Source organism: Engraulis encrasicolus, chromosome 14 (genome assembly GCF_034702125.1).
Source record: "Engraulis encrasicolus isolate BLACKSEA-1 chromosome 14, IST_EnEncr_1.0, whole genome shotgun sequence".
NCBI lineage: Eukaryota > Metazoa > Chordata > Actinopteri > Clupeiformes > Engraulidae > Engraulis > Engraulis encrasicolus.
This window is the reverse complement of record NC_085870.1, coordinates 33,096,450-33,114,342: the sequence shown is the minus strand read 5'-3', so window position 1 is coordinate 33,114,342 and position 17,893 is coordinate 33,096,450. Positions and strand designations below refer to the sequence as shown.

General features: G+C 41.4%; 1 protein-coding gene across 1 annotated transcript; it reads right to left on the bottom strand.

Annotated features, from left to right (window-relative positions):
* Positions 1 to 465: 465 nt before the first annotated feature.
* On the bottom strand, positions 466 to 17,813 carry hemk1 (HemK methyltransferase family member 1). The gene is made up of 11 exons (XM_063215461.1): positions 17,709 to 17,813; positions 17,342 to 17,524; positions 15,920 to 16,011; positions 15,495 to 15,588; positions 13,162 to 13,299; positions 11,827 to 11,891; positions 11,666 to 11,715; positions 7,983 to 8,088; positions 7,273 to 7,368; positions 3,161 to 3,274; positions 466 to 1,013 (listed from the first exon to the last, which is right to left on the bottom strand). The coding sequence occupies exons 1-11, from the start codon at positions 17,772 to 17,774 to the stop codon at positions 971 to 973; spliced, it is 1,047 nt and encodes a 348-aa protein (XP_063071531.1). The 5' UTR covers positions 17,775 to 17,813; the 3' UTR covers positions 466 to 970.
* Positions 17,814 to 17,893: the final 80 nt, after the last annotated feature.

Genomic DNA, 17,893 nt, shown 5'->3' with positions numbered 1-17,893 from the left:
TAAGTCAGTACTAAAAATGTAGACAAAATGTAGACAAAAATTAAACAAGGGAAGGACTTATTCACAACACTGATGCAATTTTTTTTTAACGGCAAACAAGAGAACAACATGAGGGTGAGGAGGTGTTTTGAGCATAAACACGGCAGTATTCATTGTATACCAGGAATGGCCGTACAGGGATATCCATTATTATATACTGGGAATGGCTGCATTTGTGTATTCAGGCCATGGAGCCGATGGGCGGCAGCTTGCCAGCTGCTTCGCAGAAAGAGTGTTATGCTTCCCGGGAGCGAGAGAGGTACTATACTGAGAGGGACAGTTCTGAGAAAGGGCTGCAGTAATTACCCACAGCCTAGTGCTCTCTGACATACACACACACACACACACACACACACACACACACACACACACACACACACACACACACACACACACACACACACACACACACACACACACACACACACACACACACACACACACACACACACACACGTGTGTTTACACACACACTGCTCAATATGCACAATATACAGAAATATCCAGCCATGTGAATAACGTCCATTTTGAAAACAAACTAAACCAAATGAAAACCTGTGCATGCATGAAGAGAACAGCACCCTGACCCAAATGGAGGAAGTTAAGTGGGCTTCATGTATTTGAAGGCAGCTTCTGCACTCCAGGAAAGCAAATGGCCAACCTTTCACTGAACGTACGTACTGTACGCACATACTGTATGTACGTGCTGTGTGTGAGAGACACTTCACGAAAGTCCTTGGGAGTGCATTTGCATTCTGGACCGAGGCCAGCCACACAGAATTCCTCCAAGGGCAAAAAACACCCACCCCAACGCGCCTGGCTAAGCCAGGCATCCCATATCTCTCTGGTCTCACTCGCCTCTCTGCTTCAGTCCTCTTCATCCAGCTTGCTTCGAGCCTGTGCTCTTTATCTCTCTCTCTCTCTCACTGGATCAGCCATTGCCTGGTCGTCTTTGTAGAATGCAGAAACGTGGCCTGTGGGAGTAGAAGATGACGATGCATATTATGGATGTGTAGGGTGGGCACTCCTGAGGGTGACTCATGTCAGAACATGCAGCATTCTACCTGCCGTTACTAGATCCCGTTACTAGATCCCGTTACTAGATCCCGTTCTACCTCCCGTTGCAAGGATTCAAGGGGTTGTGTTGTCCCATACAGTGAAATGGTAAGATAAAGATGTACAGAAACATACAGTACATACCATTTATACACACACACAGAGACAAAGACAATCAAGTAAATTCAACATGTTCAGAAAAAATCCAAAATGTCTTTAATTTGAGAACTCACTTGTTTATTTAGGGGTATGGACTTCCACAAAGGGGTTTCACTGAGTGCATTTAACAAAGATGATTTATAAAGTAAAGTTAGAGTTTAAATAGCAGTAAAATATTAACATAAAGTAAATAATTTAAAGGGGCACCATGTAGGATGATGTAGCTTGCGCGGTGCCTGTGGTATGCCTGTCTCAAAATGTACACAGTCATGAAAAATGCTGTTTAAATAAACTCGCTGAGAGAATGTTTTTCATCACGGAATGCCAGCAGTTGATACAAATCTGAGTATGGTATGTAAAGTGATTTTTCGTATGAGAAGGGTTTCCCACGACACTTGTAGCGGACTGCTCTCACAAAAATTACATCTGGGGTTTGGGTTTTCTGACAGTGGACCGTGGCAGTGGTTGCGAGAGTCATTGTTCATTTGCTGGTGACCCAAATAAGCATTTGCTGACTCGATACAGTGATTAATTAAACTTTTAATCCTACATAGAGTCCCTTTAACTATTTTGTTGCTTAAAAGTGCACTGTTTAGGATGGTGTCCAGGGTACGTTTTGCAACTATGCTGCTTCTTTTCATGAATATTTACTGAATAATAAACTAATACTTACTAGCATGACCGAAGTATAGTAAGTTTTGCAGCTAAAAATGTCTATTTCTGGAAATTTAAAATGGTGTACCAAGGAGAAGATCCCCCCCCATGTATGAAAAGTGCAATTTTCCCTGTCATAATGAATACTTAAAATTTGATGGTAGTGTGGTAAGGATTTGTTAAAAAGGTAACATTTGTGAATGGGCAACATGAATTCTGGAAATAAACTACTAAAAATATTACACAGTTCACCTTTAACGTACGGTAGCCAACCTGACTCGCAACGAACATCCATCTAGAGCTAGGTCATAGGCGTAGGTCTCCGAAGGCGTGGTATTATCAAAAATCCTTGCAATGAGCTGATGTTTTAATGACTCACAGATTCAAAAATAAAGTTAAAATTACAGAATCAATGTCGACGAGTGAGTCCATGTGAGCAGCCATCATTGCTGATTGTGTTTGACTTGTTTTTTTTCCTTCTCCACTGCGTTAAAATGTTGACTTCATCACATCTATGAAAATCCCATGATCCTGATCGGTTCTTCTGCATTTCTGTTGGGGAGCAGGGCGAATCCGAAGGTCTTCTAGATCTACGTATGAGACCTTATGAAGCTGAGCAGAAATTCACAAGGCTCTGTCGAGAGTCAAGGCACTAATAGACCAAGCACGTCATGAGCGAGTCCAGCGACGGAAGTAATTGACTATGTATTGAGTCACGGGCGACAGAAGAGACAAAAGCAATGCGGGTGACCAGAGACGATTTGCGCGACTCGAGCGTCAGTTTGCAGTTGAACTCCAGCCAATATTATGCAAATGAGCTATGATATGGTTCGGCGACAGCCGCCACAGCCAATGGGAATGTTGGAATGCTTGCATTCTCATTTTAATGGACATACTCTGGTGGTGTCTATCTGTTTGTACTGTTGAAATATTAACAACAAAATAAATGAAAAGAATGTTGATCTCACACACACACACAAAAATAATTGGAGGCCAACCCATTTTCATTTTTAAATTGTATTTTGGGGGCTTTTTGGGCCTTTATGATGACATGAGCGTGTGAGAGGAGACAGGATATGAGCGGGAGAGACGGGTAAGGAGGATTGGGAAATGACCCAGGCCGGACTCGAACCCGGGTCATGCAAGCCCATATGTGGGGGAGGGGCTAGTGTGCCACGCCACAGTTGGCCCTGCATCGTTTTCACTTTTACTCACTATTGAGAACAGAGAGGGAGTAGTAGCCTCCCCTTACCTGTTAGTGAAGTCCTTGTGTGTGGCCACATAGTCTAATCCCCACAGCCTGTTGTCCCTCAGCTGCATCTGGATTAGCTCTGGGTGACGAGGGTCCACCTCCAGATAGACTCGCCTGAATGGAGCAATAGAGCATAAATTGCATTTAGATCAATGACACTGGGTCCTAATCAATCAGCCAATCAATCAGTCTTATACAGCCACCAATTGTATACAATGCCTAAAGCAATCGTAAGGTATAGAATAGAGATTAAATGGAGTCTTGATGTGTAGGATAACAAATGAAATGGCGTTTTCTCACTGTATATGATGAAACATACACCATACACCAGTGGTCTCCAATTGTTTTCCCCCAAGGGCCAAATTGTTTCACACAAATGAGGCTGAGGGCCAAACAAATCGCCCGACTGTATGGCCAAAGATAGCACGCATCTATGTTTTCATTTGTTCCAACCTCATGGCGGGCCAAATGCTTGCCATGCCTGGGCCTGTTTTGGCCCACGGGTCGCCATTTGGAGACCACTGCCATACATTATGCAATTATGTTAATTTCCATGTCTCTGCAAGGCCCAATGTTATGCAACACCAGTTTAACTTTAACAAGAATAGACAATAGAGTTGGCTATTGCTGAAACGATCCCCTCCTCTGCCTTCTCCTGCGTGCAACCAAAAAGCACAAACTCTCCAGCCCGCCATTCTAGCCATTCTTCCGACGTTACTTCTCTAGTGATTTCCTGGAAGGCGACGTCTTTGAGTTGTTTACGACAATTATTCAGAACCTATAACTGTCAAGAGGGAGCCTCCTCTTTGCTTGGTAAAACGGCAGAGGGCTGCCGAGAGTACAAGGAATAGACTTTGTGACAGTGTGTGTGTGTGTGTGTGTGTGTGTGTGTGTGTGTGTGTGTCGGTGCGTGCCTGTGTGTGTGTGTGTGCCTGTGTATGTGTGCATGTCTGTCTATAAAGATTTTTTCACATTGATGTGGTAAACATTAATATACTCTCTTTTCTGTGTATTTACTTTTTGTAAACTCAAGCAAAGAAATGAGTGCAGATACGTGGAATGGCTGCAGTCATGTGCAGTGGCTTCTAGGAAGTAGCCTTCTTGGCATTAAGTGGACAGTGTTAGCTTGCCACAGATAACCCCTTCCCACTCTCAGCTGAGGACACTATTGACTTGCCAGAGGTAGGATAGATAGTCTCTTTCCACAGCAGACAGCAGGACAGGCCCACAGTTAAAAGGCTCGAGATTAACGTTCAATGCCAGTTGGTTGTTGGGCGTTAAACATATTTTTTTAACCCAGAAATGTTGCTCTCTAATTATGTGGCTCCAAAACAACGGCTGCAAATGATGTGGCGGCAAAACGAACTGCCAGTGCTCCGCTTTTGTAGCTGAGTTTAAGGCAAGACCAAGACTGTTTATTTTGAATTTTGGCTATCCAGGTAATCTTAAATATCAAGACACCCTTGTCCTTTTACCTGTAGATTTCATTAACTAACCCAGAGATTCTCAACCTGTGTGCCGGGGCCCACTGGTGGGTCCTGAAGGTATTCCAAGTGGGCCTTGTAATCATTTTCTAAAAATCTAAATACTATTTGTGTGTGTGTGTTGCTTCTGAGTATTTATTTGAGTTTTATTGTTTATTGGTTCAGAGGAGGGCCCAGAACATTTGTGAAAATTTCAAGTGGGCCCAAAGTTGAAAACCAAACTGACTGAACTGAACTGAACAAACCAAACTGCTGAAATAATCAAATGTCTAGCCTATTTCTCGTATTGCACAACATCCAATCAGGAATAGTGGCCTTGGACGTGGCTCAAAAGGCGAAGGCACTGTACTGCTTCTCTGGGGACCAGGTCTGATACTACCCAGAGGTCATATCCCAATCCTTTCCTGTCATCGCTTCACTATTATTGTCACACTGAACTGTTTTTTTAACAGCTTCTACCCAGCTACAATCAGACTAATGGCAAAGAAGAACATAACATAGAACATGTTTGAATCTTTTGATTTTTAATCACTTTTTAAAAATGTCTTTCGTCTTTTTCCTTTTTCTATTTAACACTATTTATTGACTCAGAGGGCCTGCACAATAGTTCCCATGTGCCTGGACAACTAGTCCATGCACAAATGGCTAATAAAGAACTTTGAACTTTGAAATAAAGGCTTACAAATCCCAAATAATATGCCAACAAAAGAATAGTTTGTGGCACCATTAACATTGCTCTTCTTTATTCACTTCTTCACAAACCCTCTAAATTCACTTCTTCACACACCCTCTAAAAGCTGGTCATCAGTCAACCTTTCATAGCCTGTATATCACTCAACCCTGCATTGTTGACTAAAACATGGACTGGGGTTAGCCTGTGCATGCGGAGGCAGCTAGCAGCACTTGGTCTTTATTTACTAAATCATTTTTACAGACATTCAAAGAGTTCAACTGCATGCCACTGGACTTCTTCTTCTTAGAAATTCAGTTGTTTTCAATTAGACCCTTTGGAAAACATGAACTGGATGAATGAGAATCTTCTCAACCATTTTAAATGGACATTGTCACATTGTATGGACTTCTCTCTTCTCTCTACTATTTACTCAATATTTTTACGTGAAAACCTTGAGCTTATCATGGTTACAAGGGCTACCATTCACCACGCGGCGTTAGACTAAATACAAAAGCCTTCACGGAATCGAAGCCTTCAAGCCAGACGCTGGTTGAACAAAACAGCGCTGTTCCTGGAATCCATTATAAAATATCTTGAGGACCTATTTCTACGGAATACTGTGAGCTAAGGATTTTGAAGTCCATTCAGTGTAAGAAGATTCTTTTGTTTTGCATTTGTGGTTATGTTGTCATCTTGTTACACCATTTTTAATCCACTCTTTAGTGCATTGTGAGTCGTTAATAGCCTAATACAAACCATATGTTTACTCAATTTACAGTATCATTTTCAGAGAACGGCTTACATAATCACGCAGAGAGCTGAATCAAAATAACAAAATGTCAAGTGGAACAATAAATCAATGAGAATGCAGCATTAAGCGTCACTTTGATTTGGATTCCCATTTCTCAGAGGAGAAATGAAAAGCGCTACTTTGAAATGTATATGTCAGAACAAACGACTTAAGGAGGTGGAGGAGGTAGAAGAGGTGGAGGAGGGAGGAGGGAAGAATGAAGGGGGAAAAAACCAAAGTGCTACAGTGCAGCTGCATGGGAGAGAAGTGTGATGCCTGGAATTACTGGGAGAGATTCCTTGAAATGGTTTGTGGAGAGTCTGGTAGTTGTTAAGCCATCTGATTAGGTGCTGTTGCCGCCGCCACTGGGGAGGAGGCCTAAATGGGATTAGACGTGTCCTGTTTACTCACCATCAAAGCAGCATAGGTTTGGAGAAGGAGAAGGAGCCGTGGTCATACAGCCCCTGACATACATTTTGTCAACTATCCATGTTGTTGGATCTGACTTTCAATTCAGGCATTGGCTTCAGAGGTCTAGCTACAAGCTACAACGCTCCTAAATGAAGTTTTATGTGCAAAAATAAAATTGTTGCACTGAAGAAAGATTAATCCTTTAATAAGCACAGAAAGGGCAGATTTTGGCAAGACAAAAGTTTTGTTGACTACTAAAAACAATGTGAACTCTAAATGCACTCAGAGAGTGCCGACCTCCGCCAAGGAAGCTGTTTCATAGAACTTATACTATCTTACACCCTTTTTTTTCCGAGTCTTTCTGCCTTCTTTTTGTGGAGTTGGAAACTGGAATGTCCAAACTCGCCCTACTGTACGTATATCCCGCTATGGTGTAGAACCTTTTAAAAACATTTAGATGGCTTTGTCCCAGGCCTGGCCAAAGCTTTCAGCGGCCCTACACACACACACACACACACACACACACACACACACACACACACACACACACACACACACACACACACACACACACACACACACACACACACACACACACACACACACACACACACACACACACACACACACACACACACACACACACACACAGGAATGCAGGTGGGAGTAGCATCCAAGTCATACCGAGACAACACGTACGTATAGAGTGCACACACCCACAGAAGAGGAGAACCCCTAATGGAGCAGGCCTTACCCGCAGTCAGCCAACAGGCTGGGGGCCAGAGTGAGAATCTGCTCTATGACACACATCCCCTGCCTCCCTCCATCCAACGCCGCACGGTCCTCATACCTGTAGTAAGCAGACGCACACACTCAATCAGAACTTCCGTCAGAAAGCCACGCAGCTGTGGAGACACACACACACACACACACACACACACACACACACACACACACACACACACACACACACACACACACACACACACACACACACACACACACACACACACACACACACAGAGACACATACACACACACACACACACACACACAAGCACGCACACATCAGTGTATATACTGGAAATAAATACTCAAGATGCCATTCTGACTGAAGTCATTTTTCTTTCTTGGAAAAAGAAGCGTAATTGGTTTGGGCACTGATTCATTGCTCACACATGTGTATAGTAAATTAGTGAATCTTGTTACATTGATTTTTGAGTCATGAATTATATTTGTTGACTGTTAAGTACAGAAAAATAACAAGTTAAAATAGATCTGTTCTCAATATTCAGTTCGTGTGTGAATAAGGGGGGAGGGATAAAGTCAGTGTGGGAATTTGGCCCTTTGTGTCAACCGATGTTTGTTTGTTTGCTTGCTTCGGTTGTTTACTTCTAGATGTGGAAAGAAAAAAGGAGTGTCCAGGGACAAAAGGAGTGTCCCTGCTGTGGCCCCGTTAGGTACCTGTGGATCTCCGGCTCCAGTGACTCCAAGTCCTCAGTGAAGAGGTATGGAGGGTTACTGACTAGCACCTCCACACGCCCACAACTCCCCATAAGCCACTCCGCATCTGTGGCCAAGGGAACAGAAACAGCTCTTACCCTTCACGCTTTTTTCCCCCAGTGACACCTTTGAATTTCCAAGTATCTGTGTAATGTGTACTATGTACATTAGGGTGTATATTGGTGTTTGTCAAGTGCTATTTCTAATGAATGAATTCCAGTGCACTGCAAGGATTCATTGGGAGGTTTTTCTCCGTAGTCTCCAAGTCCCAGAAGTCAGCCGGCATTCGCTTGAAACCACAGATGAGGTTTCACACTGGGGCTAATGACAGTGAGGGATGAGGAGGCCAGAACTCAACTGTGGGAGGAGGACGTGGTCATGGACATCATGTGGCTAACCCAAATACTTGTATTAACAAGCACTTTAGCAGCACTTTATCTACTTTGTTTTCTTTTTTTGACAATTTTGTTCAAATTAGGTCTCTGAATTCAACCCAAGAAATAATTGTAGGTAAATAAACACAGGGTTTTTTTTAAGTTTTTGTGTAAAGCAGATGTTTTTCTATACAAAACAAAACTTTTTAAGATGGAATCACATGCAGAGATCTGAGGACAAAAAAAAACAGAAAAAGAAAAACTAGATAAAGAGTCCTGGTAAAACTTCCAAGGATAATCCTGAATAGAAGATAAACAGACAAAAGCAACAGTCACCTAAATCTAAGTCTATTGCTGACAGTCTGAAGACTAGAAACATGGATCGACCCTACGTTGAAATGGATAGGCGTACTCAACTGCCAGAATAAAAAAGTGATTTTGGGTGTAACTGTGGTAGAGTTTGCATTTTTTTTAGTAGTTTACCTGCCCACTGCTGCCCACTAAATTTGAATCATGTTTTTTTCCCCTACCATGAATTTCTTCATATTAATTATGACAGGGAAAATTACACTTTTTATATGTGAAAAAGGTGGATCTTCTTTGCGTCCGCCATTTTGAATTTCCAGTAATGGACTTTTTTCAGCTGCAAATTCTACTTTACTTTAGTTAGACCAGTAAATATTAGTTTCTTTCTTGGTAAATGTACATGAAAAAAATACATTTGGGAATGAGCAGTATACTGGTAGGTGCAATGGGGAGTGTAAGTACACCATTATTTTTCTGCACTATCCTATCTGCACATCCGCACCACCCAAGGCTGCACGATGCGGACGTGGAGCATTGTAGCCCTTCGATTCGCTACCTGTAGCCTAAGGACCCTGAAAGTCTATGATTAATTCCATCTTTATTGTGAATTGTAGACTATTTGTCAAGACGCTGACAAAACGCACTTCATTTCTGATCAATAGGCCCCTGCCATCTTTGACAGATGGCCACGTCAGTGTCTCGTTAAAGGGACACTGTGCAGGAAATGGTCAAAAAAGGTACTGCAACTATGTTGGTAATTGAAACTGGGCTGCCCATCGCCAAATTTGATCTTTTCATCAAAGTTTACTAAGTAATAAACTAATATTTTCTAGTATGTCCCAAGCACAGTCATTTTTGCAGCTAAAAATGGGTATTTCTGGACATTCAAAATGGCGGACCATGGAGAAGATCCCCCTTTTCATGTATGAAAAGTTCAATTTTTCCTGTCATAATGAATACTTAGAATTTGATGGTGGTGGTAAGTATTCATGAAAAAGGTAACATTAGTGAATGGGCAGCATGAATTCTGGAAATAAACAACTAAAAATCTCACACAGTGTCCCTTTAATCTTTAGGCTAACTTAGAAAATGACAATTTTCCTTAGGCCTGCCACCGGCACCATTATATAATATTACGAGTATTTCCCACATGTATAACATTATGTGGTGTATAAACCACAAAAAATGCCATGTAGCATCGGCTACCTGAATAAAATAAATCTTAAAGATTGGCTTTTAGCGAACAACACTAACAGATCAGCTTTTAGCGAAACGAAGGGAGACATTGCTCCACGAATCCGGATTGTGCAGCCTTGGGTGGTGCGCATGTGCAGATAGGCTAGTGCAGCAAAATAATGGTGTACTTACTTACAGGGAGCATAGTTGTAATGCCTACTCTGGGCACAATCTTTTTGCTGCTTTTTTTCTACATTTAAGCCAAAATGTGTCCGCGATGAACATGCTTGAAATAAATTATGGGAACACTGTACAGCTTGAGAGTGTGGTTTCCTCTACTTTAACATGACCACTATGTGAACTGTGCGCTTCTATGAATGGTGTGTAAGTTGTACAAGTTGTGTTTTGTAAGTCTATTGCCTCAAGCACGCACATCCATCAAAATTATACTGGACCCAATTACCTACAGCAGTAAATCTCAAACTGTGGGCCCTAAACTTGAAATAATTTTCTAAAAATTAAAATAACATTTGTTTGTGTGCTGCCGTTGACTATTTATTTGAGTTGTATCTTTTATTGGGTCAGATGGGCCCCAAACATTTGTGAAAATGTGTGTTGGGCCCCAAAACTGGAATAGGTTGGGAACCCCTAACCTATGGGATGTGTTTAAGCTGTACAGTATCAGCTGTAATTTACAGTAACCGGGGGCCTTAGATCACAGCAGATCTGTTGGTGAAACCTGCTGTCAGAAAGGTGTTGAAATGTGAGTGTTGAAGCCGCTTTCAGCGTCTACTTCCAAAGGACATAAAAAATACTTAGACTTTTGAATGTTGGCGGTTTCCAATTTCAGACTCAAACTGTTTCTTGATGCTTTCTGTTAATTATTATATGGATTTTACTTCCATCCTACGTAGTTTTCATAGCTTTGAAACATTTTTTTCAAGCTTTTTTTAAATTCAAAATTCAAATTCATTTTCTAGAATAAGTACTTAATTTAACTAAGCTTGTATGTTTGAAAGTGCTCTTCTCTTTTGCTTATGCACATTCATTTTTTCCATGAAATTGGTTATTCAAATAAAAAAAGCCAAGTCCACAGCACCAGTAAACGCCCACCCCTTAGATTCCAATGACCAATTACAGTGTCAGACCAAATCATTCCTTTCATTGTGTTCCACTATCCCAGATGTCCAGAATGCTGTTTCCAGGTTGCTGTCCTGTCTGGCCACATCATATCATGTTGTAGTAGGCTAGACGACAGATGTATGGGGCTATTCTGATGCAGCCTACACAGCTGACTATCAATAGGAGTGCCACTTCTCAGAAGAGTGGCAAATCATTACACAACATGACCCTGCTTGCCTTATATGGCTCTACTGACAAGACACTTGCTATCACAAGGCCTCTCTCCAATGCCTAGGCACACAAGTCATGTCTCTACCCGAGCCCCACAGGGTCAACGAGGTGTTTTTCTTGCTGCGTCAAAAACACAGCTAGAAAGGCCAATGACTGCTGGGTCACAGTCAGTGTATCAAAACACCCTAAAACTTCCCCCTTTGTTTGTCTGAACTGTACTGGTTGAGCAGAGACCGTGCGGTAGTGGTTAGGGAGCAGCACACTTGTGCCACCTGGTGGACAATTCTAGAGTACCAATCTGCCTTTCGCGCTGTGAGATATACTGTAGATGGATGTGGAATGGATGGCAGGCAGGATTTTGTTTACATTTTGGAATGATATTTCTCTTGCACTCAAAAGTAGCATGACAGTTACTTACTGATAGCTCTTCCTTACCTTTAATCACGTCCGCTTGATTGACTGTCAGTCGATCGTGTAGACCCAGACTGCAAATGAGAAAAGTTACATGTTATTTCACCCACAAACTTCAGTAATTGCATTAATATTAAGATACATTGTTTTCGATTTCTGTTCTGTGAGTTAAAGTCTATGCGTACCTTTGGGCATTCTCCTTGGTTAGAGCCACAGCCTCTGCACTCTGATCCACAGCCATCCCCCTGATCTTAAAGCCAGACAGAGGGGCATTATACTACAAAAGCCAATTACATTACATAAAAGAATCAGAACCAAACACTGTACATACAGACGGTAAATAACGGAAGACGCAAATATTATTAAAAGGTGGATATCCAATCATGACATGTTGATTGTATGTTTTTTGAGATTGTACTGTGTATGCACACAATGAGAATAGAAAATAGAGAAAAGAGAAAATAAACAGGATGACTCTACAACCCCTCAGACCAGTTCTGTATGCAAAGTGATACACATTGGAAGTCGGATTGTAGCTGGGTCATTGAATTAAAAGTCAATGATAGTGTGACATATAGTAGTATACTGCTCATGACCCACTTGTGGTAAAAGCTTGATTGTTCTCAGTCGCCTACCTCAGGGAACTTTGAAAGGCACAGATCATACAAACTAGACATATTGTATACTGTGAGTATAGAGACGCAGTATGTAGGCCTACAGTATGTGGTGTAGTATACGTAGTATCATTAGATAAATGCTCAAATTTCACTTCACATTTTGCTTTGCAATTCTATGCATGTGACAAATAAAAACTCCTTGTATCCTTGTAGTAAGTCTATGGCAGGGCAGATGTAGCTCGCTTCAGGCAGTGTTACAGGATGTATGGGCGGGCTCTATACTAGCTAATCAAGGTTAGTGCAAGTGTAGAAACCACCTCCAACTGTTCTTAGAATGAGAGAGGAAGAGACAGATTCATGTTGAGCACGCTGAAATGTGATAAAGCAAATTTGTTTTGCAAACTCAACAATGCAGAACATCTTTCTCTGACCACTTGACATTCTGAGCACCTGTGCAATCAAAACGTACAAAACTCTGTCACTTTTGACTTATTTTACAGTTCACACTACTTTACACTTAACCACAAACAGCCAACATTAGTATTAGATTATGATAGACACAAAGGGGTTTAGAGCGCTCAGGAGACTGTGCAAACAATGCTACTCAGGTGCTCCTCTGTAACGAGTGAAGTCAAAAAAAAAAGAAGGAAAGATAAGTGACAGGCACTCTGGGATTTAGGAAAAAATATATTAAAAAAGGCTTCAATATCTCCATGTTAAATCTATCTAAAACATATTGGCCTAGATGTTGCGACCATATTGACCTTCATTAGGATCAGGGCTTAAAAAAATATGAATCTCAGAGTGCCTCTGCTCTTTCCGTCTTTTTTTAAGCATTAGCTTACATTCTGATTTCCGTCTCTATGTAATGGAGAGGAATGACTGCACGTCCTATGAAATTACCTGTGTGTGGCTGTGCAGCAGACTCAGCGATATAGCACCTGAGCCACATCCCACCTCCAGGAAATGCACATGGGAGTCTGGACATCTGCTGCCAACTCTGCTCTCTTCTAGATCAGCCAGAACCAGGCCCACCAGCTCCTGAAAATGGTGAACAAGAGAAAGACTCTCTGTATCGCCTATAAACTCCGAGTGAGGCACATTATACCAAATATACACGTACACTCACCGGCCACTTTATTAGGCACACTTTTCCAATGGCTCATTGATGCAAATTCATGATCAATCAATCGCATTGCGGCAACTCAATGCATTTAGGCATGTAGACAAGGTCAAGACAATCTAATGCAGTTTGAACCAAGTATCACATTGGGGAAGAAAGTGATTCCAGTCAATTTTGAACACAGCTTGGTTGTTAGTGCCAGGTGGGCTTGGTTTGACTATTTTAGAAACTGCTGATCTACTGGGATATTCACAGATTTACTCATCTCTAGGGTTTGGAGAGAATGGTCCAAAATAAAAGGAAAATATCAAATGAGCGGCAGTTCTGTGGCCGAAAATGCCTTGTTGATGGCAGATGTCAGAGGCAAATGGCCAGACTTGTTTGAGTTGATACAAAGCCAAGAGTAACTCAAATAACCACTCATTTCAACTAAGGTATGCATAATGTCATCGATGCACAACACATCAACCCTTTAGACAGATGGGCTACAGCACCAGAATACCACACCGGATGCCACTCCTGTCAGCTAAGAACAATAACACAAGGCTAGAATTAGCACAGGCTCACCAAAATTAAGCAATAGAAGATTGAAAAAAGTTGCCTGGTAAGATGAGTCTTGATTTCTGATGCGATACTCGGATGGTATGGTCAGAATTTGATGTCAGCAACATGAAGACATTAACAGGGGTGATAGTGAAAAAAAATCCTCAGCCTGAACTTTTTTCCCTGCTCTAATGACGACGACAAGATACTGCATAGTGACGTAACGTTGGCCTATTTTGACACATAATTCCAACATTTAATAGCCTGTGTATGACCATTATTCAAGCCTGATAGAAGAAAACCCTGAACCAGTAACACTTTCTGAGATAAGAATAACCTAATGGCTAATTATTATCAATGTTTTTATTTTTGCAAACTCTGTCAAGCCTGAAATCAGGCATGGAGCCTGAATACTATCAGCCCTGCATTAACCCATCTGCCTTTTGTATCAACAGTTCAGGCTGGTGGTATGATGGTGTAGGGGTATTTTCTTGGCACACTTTGGGCCCCTTTGTACCAATTGAACTTTGTTGAAATGCCACAGCCTACCTGAGTGTTATTGCAGGCACTTAAGGCAGTTCTGCGGGCTTAAAGCGATGGTTCGGAGTAGAATCACCCTAATGCCATTTGAACCGTGACACCCATCCACCTTTACACCCGAAGTGTTTTCTGCCGCAGGCTTACATCAACAGAGTTGCCGTGTTATTCGATGTTTATTCCGGATAGCTTGACTCAAGCGCATATGGATCCTGGGCACCGTCTCCAAACTTTCCCCACAAAAATAACATGTCATGACACCAAACTTCTACAGTATAACAAATGTGGTTTGTACTCACAAAAAGATGAATTTGAAACTTTGTACATAGTCCAGGAGTTTATTAGTAACAACACACGAGACGATTAGCTTTTCTGCTGCTAAACATCCGTCGACGTCACTTCCTCCAGCTGGGACTTTGTTGATAGAAACAAATACACGTGAGTCCGGAAGGCGGAAAACTCAAAAAGACAGCTTGCGCTACAACTAGAAATTAACCACTTCGGATTTAAATTTTACCACGTTTAATAAATAGAAGACGATGCCACACTCGTGCATATATCCTGGCTGTGGACTAAAACACAAACCTTACAATAAGTGAACAGTCCCAGCTGGAGGAAGTGACGTCGACGGATGTTTAGCAGCAGAAAAGCTAATCGTCTCGTGTGTTGTTACTAATAAACTCCTGGACTATGTACAAAGTTTCAAATTCATCTTTTTGTGAGTACAAACCACATTTGTTATACTGTAGAAGTTTGGTGTCATGACATGTTATTTTTGTGGGGAAAGTTTGGAGACGGTGCCCAGGATCCATATGCGCTTGAGTCAAGCTATCCGGAATAAACATCGAATAACACGGCAACTCTGTTGATGTAAGCCTGCGGCAGAAAACACTTCGGGTGTAAAGGTGGATGGGTGTCACGGTTCAAATGGCATTAGGGTGATTCTACTCCGAACCATCGCTTTAAGGGGTCCAACCCAGCACTTGCAAGGTGTAACCACCATTAAAGTGGATGGTGAGTGTATATTGCCTACCTCGGTCTCAGGGCGTGGTATGAAGACAGGTGGTTTCATCTTCAGGGTCAGGTCTCTGAAGTCCCACTCCTCAATCACATACTGTACTGGCATCCTACAGCACACCACTCCCATATTAATTATCATCAATCAAGTAGGTACTTCACAAGGCATCTAGTCATGGCAAGTATAATTGCATTTCAGGCAGCTCATTTCAAAATAGCCAAGCACAGTAGCACACATTACATGATCCGTAGGCGTGTGTGTGTGTGTGTGTGTGTGTGTGTGTGTGTGTGTGTGTGTGTGTGTGTGTGTGTGTGTGTGTGTGTGTGTGTGTGTGTGTGTGTGTGTGTGTGTGTGTGTTGGGGGGAGGGGTTTGCCATGAAACACTGTAGATATGAAGAGCCTCGGTTATTACAATGTTATGTGAGAGTGAGTAGGCCTACCGGGTTAGACGCTTATGACACAGTTTCCATATCCTCTCAACCTGTGGTTGGGACAGGACTCTGCTAAGCCCCTTCCTACTCAAGCTGTTCAGCTGTGGGGGCAAGCAGACACACACACTCTTACCGAACAGTAAGGGTAAGCGTACCCATTAAGCCCATGTACCCTTTAAGCCGACTTTCAACTTTGAGGTTAATTTAAAGAAAGGGAAAAGGTGAATTTTGTTGTTCATCACCCTATCCAATTAAAGGGTTTAGTAACTGACAAAATGTTTTTTATTGCAAACAAATCACATTTTTTATCGTCGAGTTATCCCCATCCAAGTGAACCCAGTCTCAGGACTACTGACAAGAAGTTGCCTCAAAACTTTGCTGTTTTGGGACATGTCAGAAATCATAGCATTTCAGCTAGTTTAAGTAAAATATTTTGAAAATACTTTCATATTTAGTGAACTAAGAGGTAAATGTAATGATTTTTATATATATACATGCAGTGTTTTACTAAATTATAGCATTTCCCTTCAAATGGAAAGATGTGTTTTATGAGCGAGCAAACGCCGATATTCTCTTGATACAACCACACACCATCTTTATCTTACTCTACCGTAAGACTTAAGGTGGTTAGGTATGAATTCTAAGCATATTCCAGTTTGTTTGGCATTGATCTTTAAAGAAATGCATCATGAAATGTTTTTGTGGAGTTGATTATTTCCATAAAATAGCTTTTTGTATAGGCGGGCTTAATGGGTACAAGGTGGGCTTAAATGGTACACCCCATTGAAATGCATGCAAGTTGGCATGCTAATGAAAAATGCCTTTGAGGGACATAAAAAGTGCTGTACAATCTGAAGTAGTAGGTCAAAAAGGCGTAATGTAATGAACTAACAATAATCAATAAGAAAAAATAAATTTCTCTGTTTGGATGAAGAATTTTATGAAGTATATGAAGTAAGAGATGCTGTAATGTTTAATTAGGTTTTATGCATTATTTTTTAGCAAATCTTACATTTTGGGAGAATATTTTGATCTGAAACCATTTATGCCATGTAGGCTACACTGTTTAAACTCAACTCACACACCTCACCAGGTATTTTGATAGAGAAATAACAAGTGGGCTTAAATGGTACTAAAGGTACCATTTAAGCCCATTCAGACTTTTCACTTTTCTCGTAAAAAATCTTCATATTGTACTTTGAAATATTCATCAATTCAGTGATAAACATTGAGAAGAGAGGTAAATCTTACTATTTAAGAAATCATTTCACAAAAAAATTGTGTGAAGATGATTGAAAAATAAAGCAATTTAGATTTTGGTGGGCTTAATGGGTACGCTTACCTTAAATGTGTGGCATGGCTAGCTGTAAATTTCAATGTGCTGCTACTCACTGAAAAGAAATATACTCAACACCTGACTTGTAGACTTACCGTTTTGTGCCCTAGTACATGAGAGACAATGTGCTGACTTGACAGGACAGATTCAGAGACTCCTGCCACTTGGAAACACACTGTCCACTTGTCCAGAGCCTGCTGCACTGTGAGTTTGGATGATGAGGGTGGTGATGATACCGGTGGAATGACCTTTTCTCCAAAGCTTCTGGCTGTGGACACCTAAAGTACAGTTATGATAGCAATATTTCGAATAAAAACGCATAGAAAGGTGCGTGGGCATACCATGTAGTAGTTCACTACTAACGAAGTTTAGTTAAGGACAACACATTTGACTAGGCTTGGTTAGATGTTCTCTGCAAAATATTGGATATTCTACACAGGAACATTGCTTCTTTACACTGACCTGTCGTAATGTGATCCTGTTTATTGGATGAAGAAAAAGCCCAAGTATTTTAGGTCTAAATAACATTGTGGCAGCAAGAAATGATGTGTTCAAAGAATAAATGGAAAATCTTCAGACGTCAGATGGTTGCTGCACATGTTGACATGTTGGGGGTCATGCCAATAACGTTGTCAAAATACAGGCAC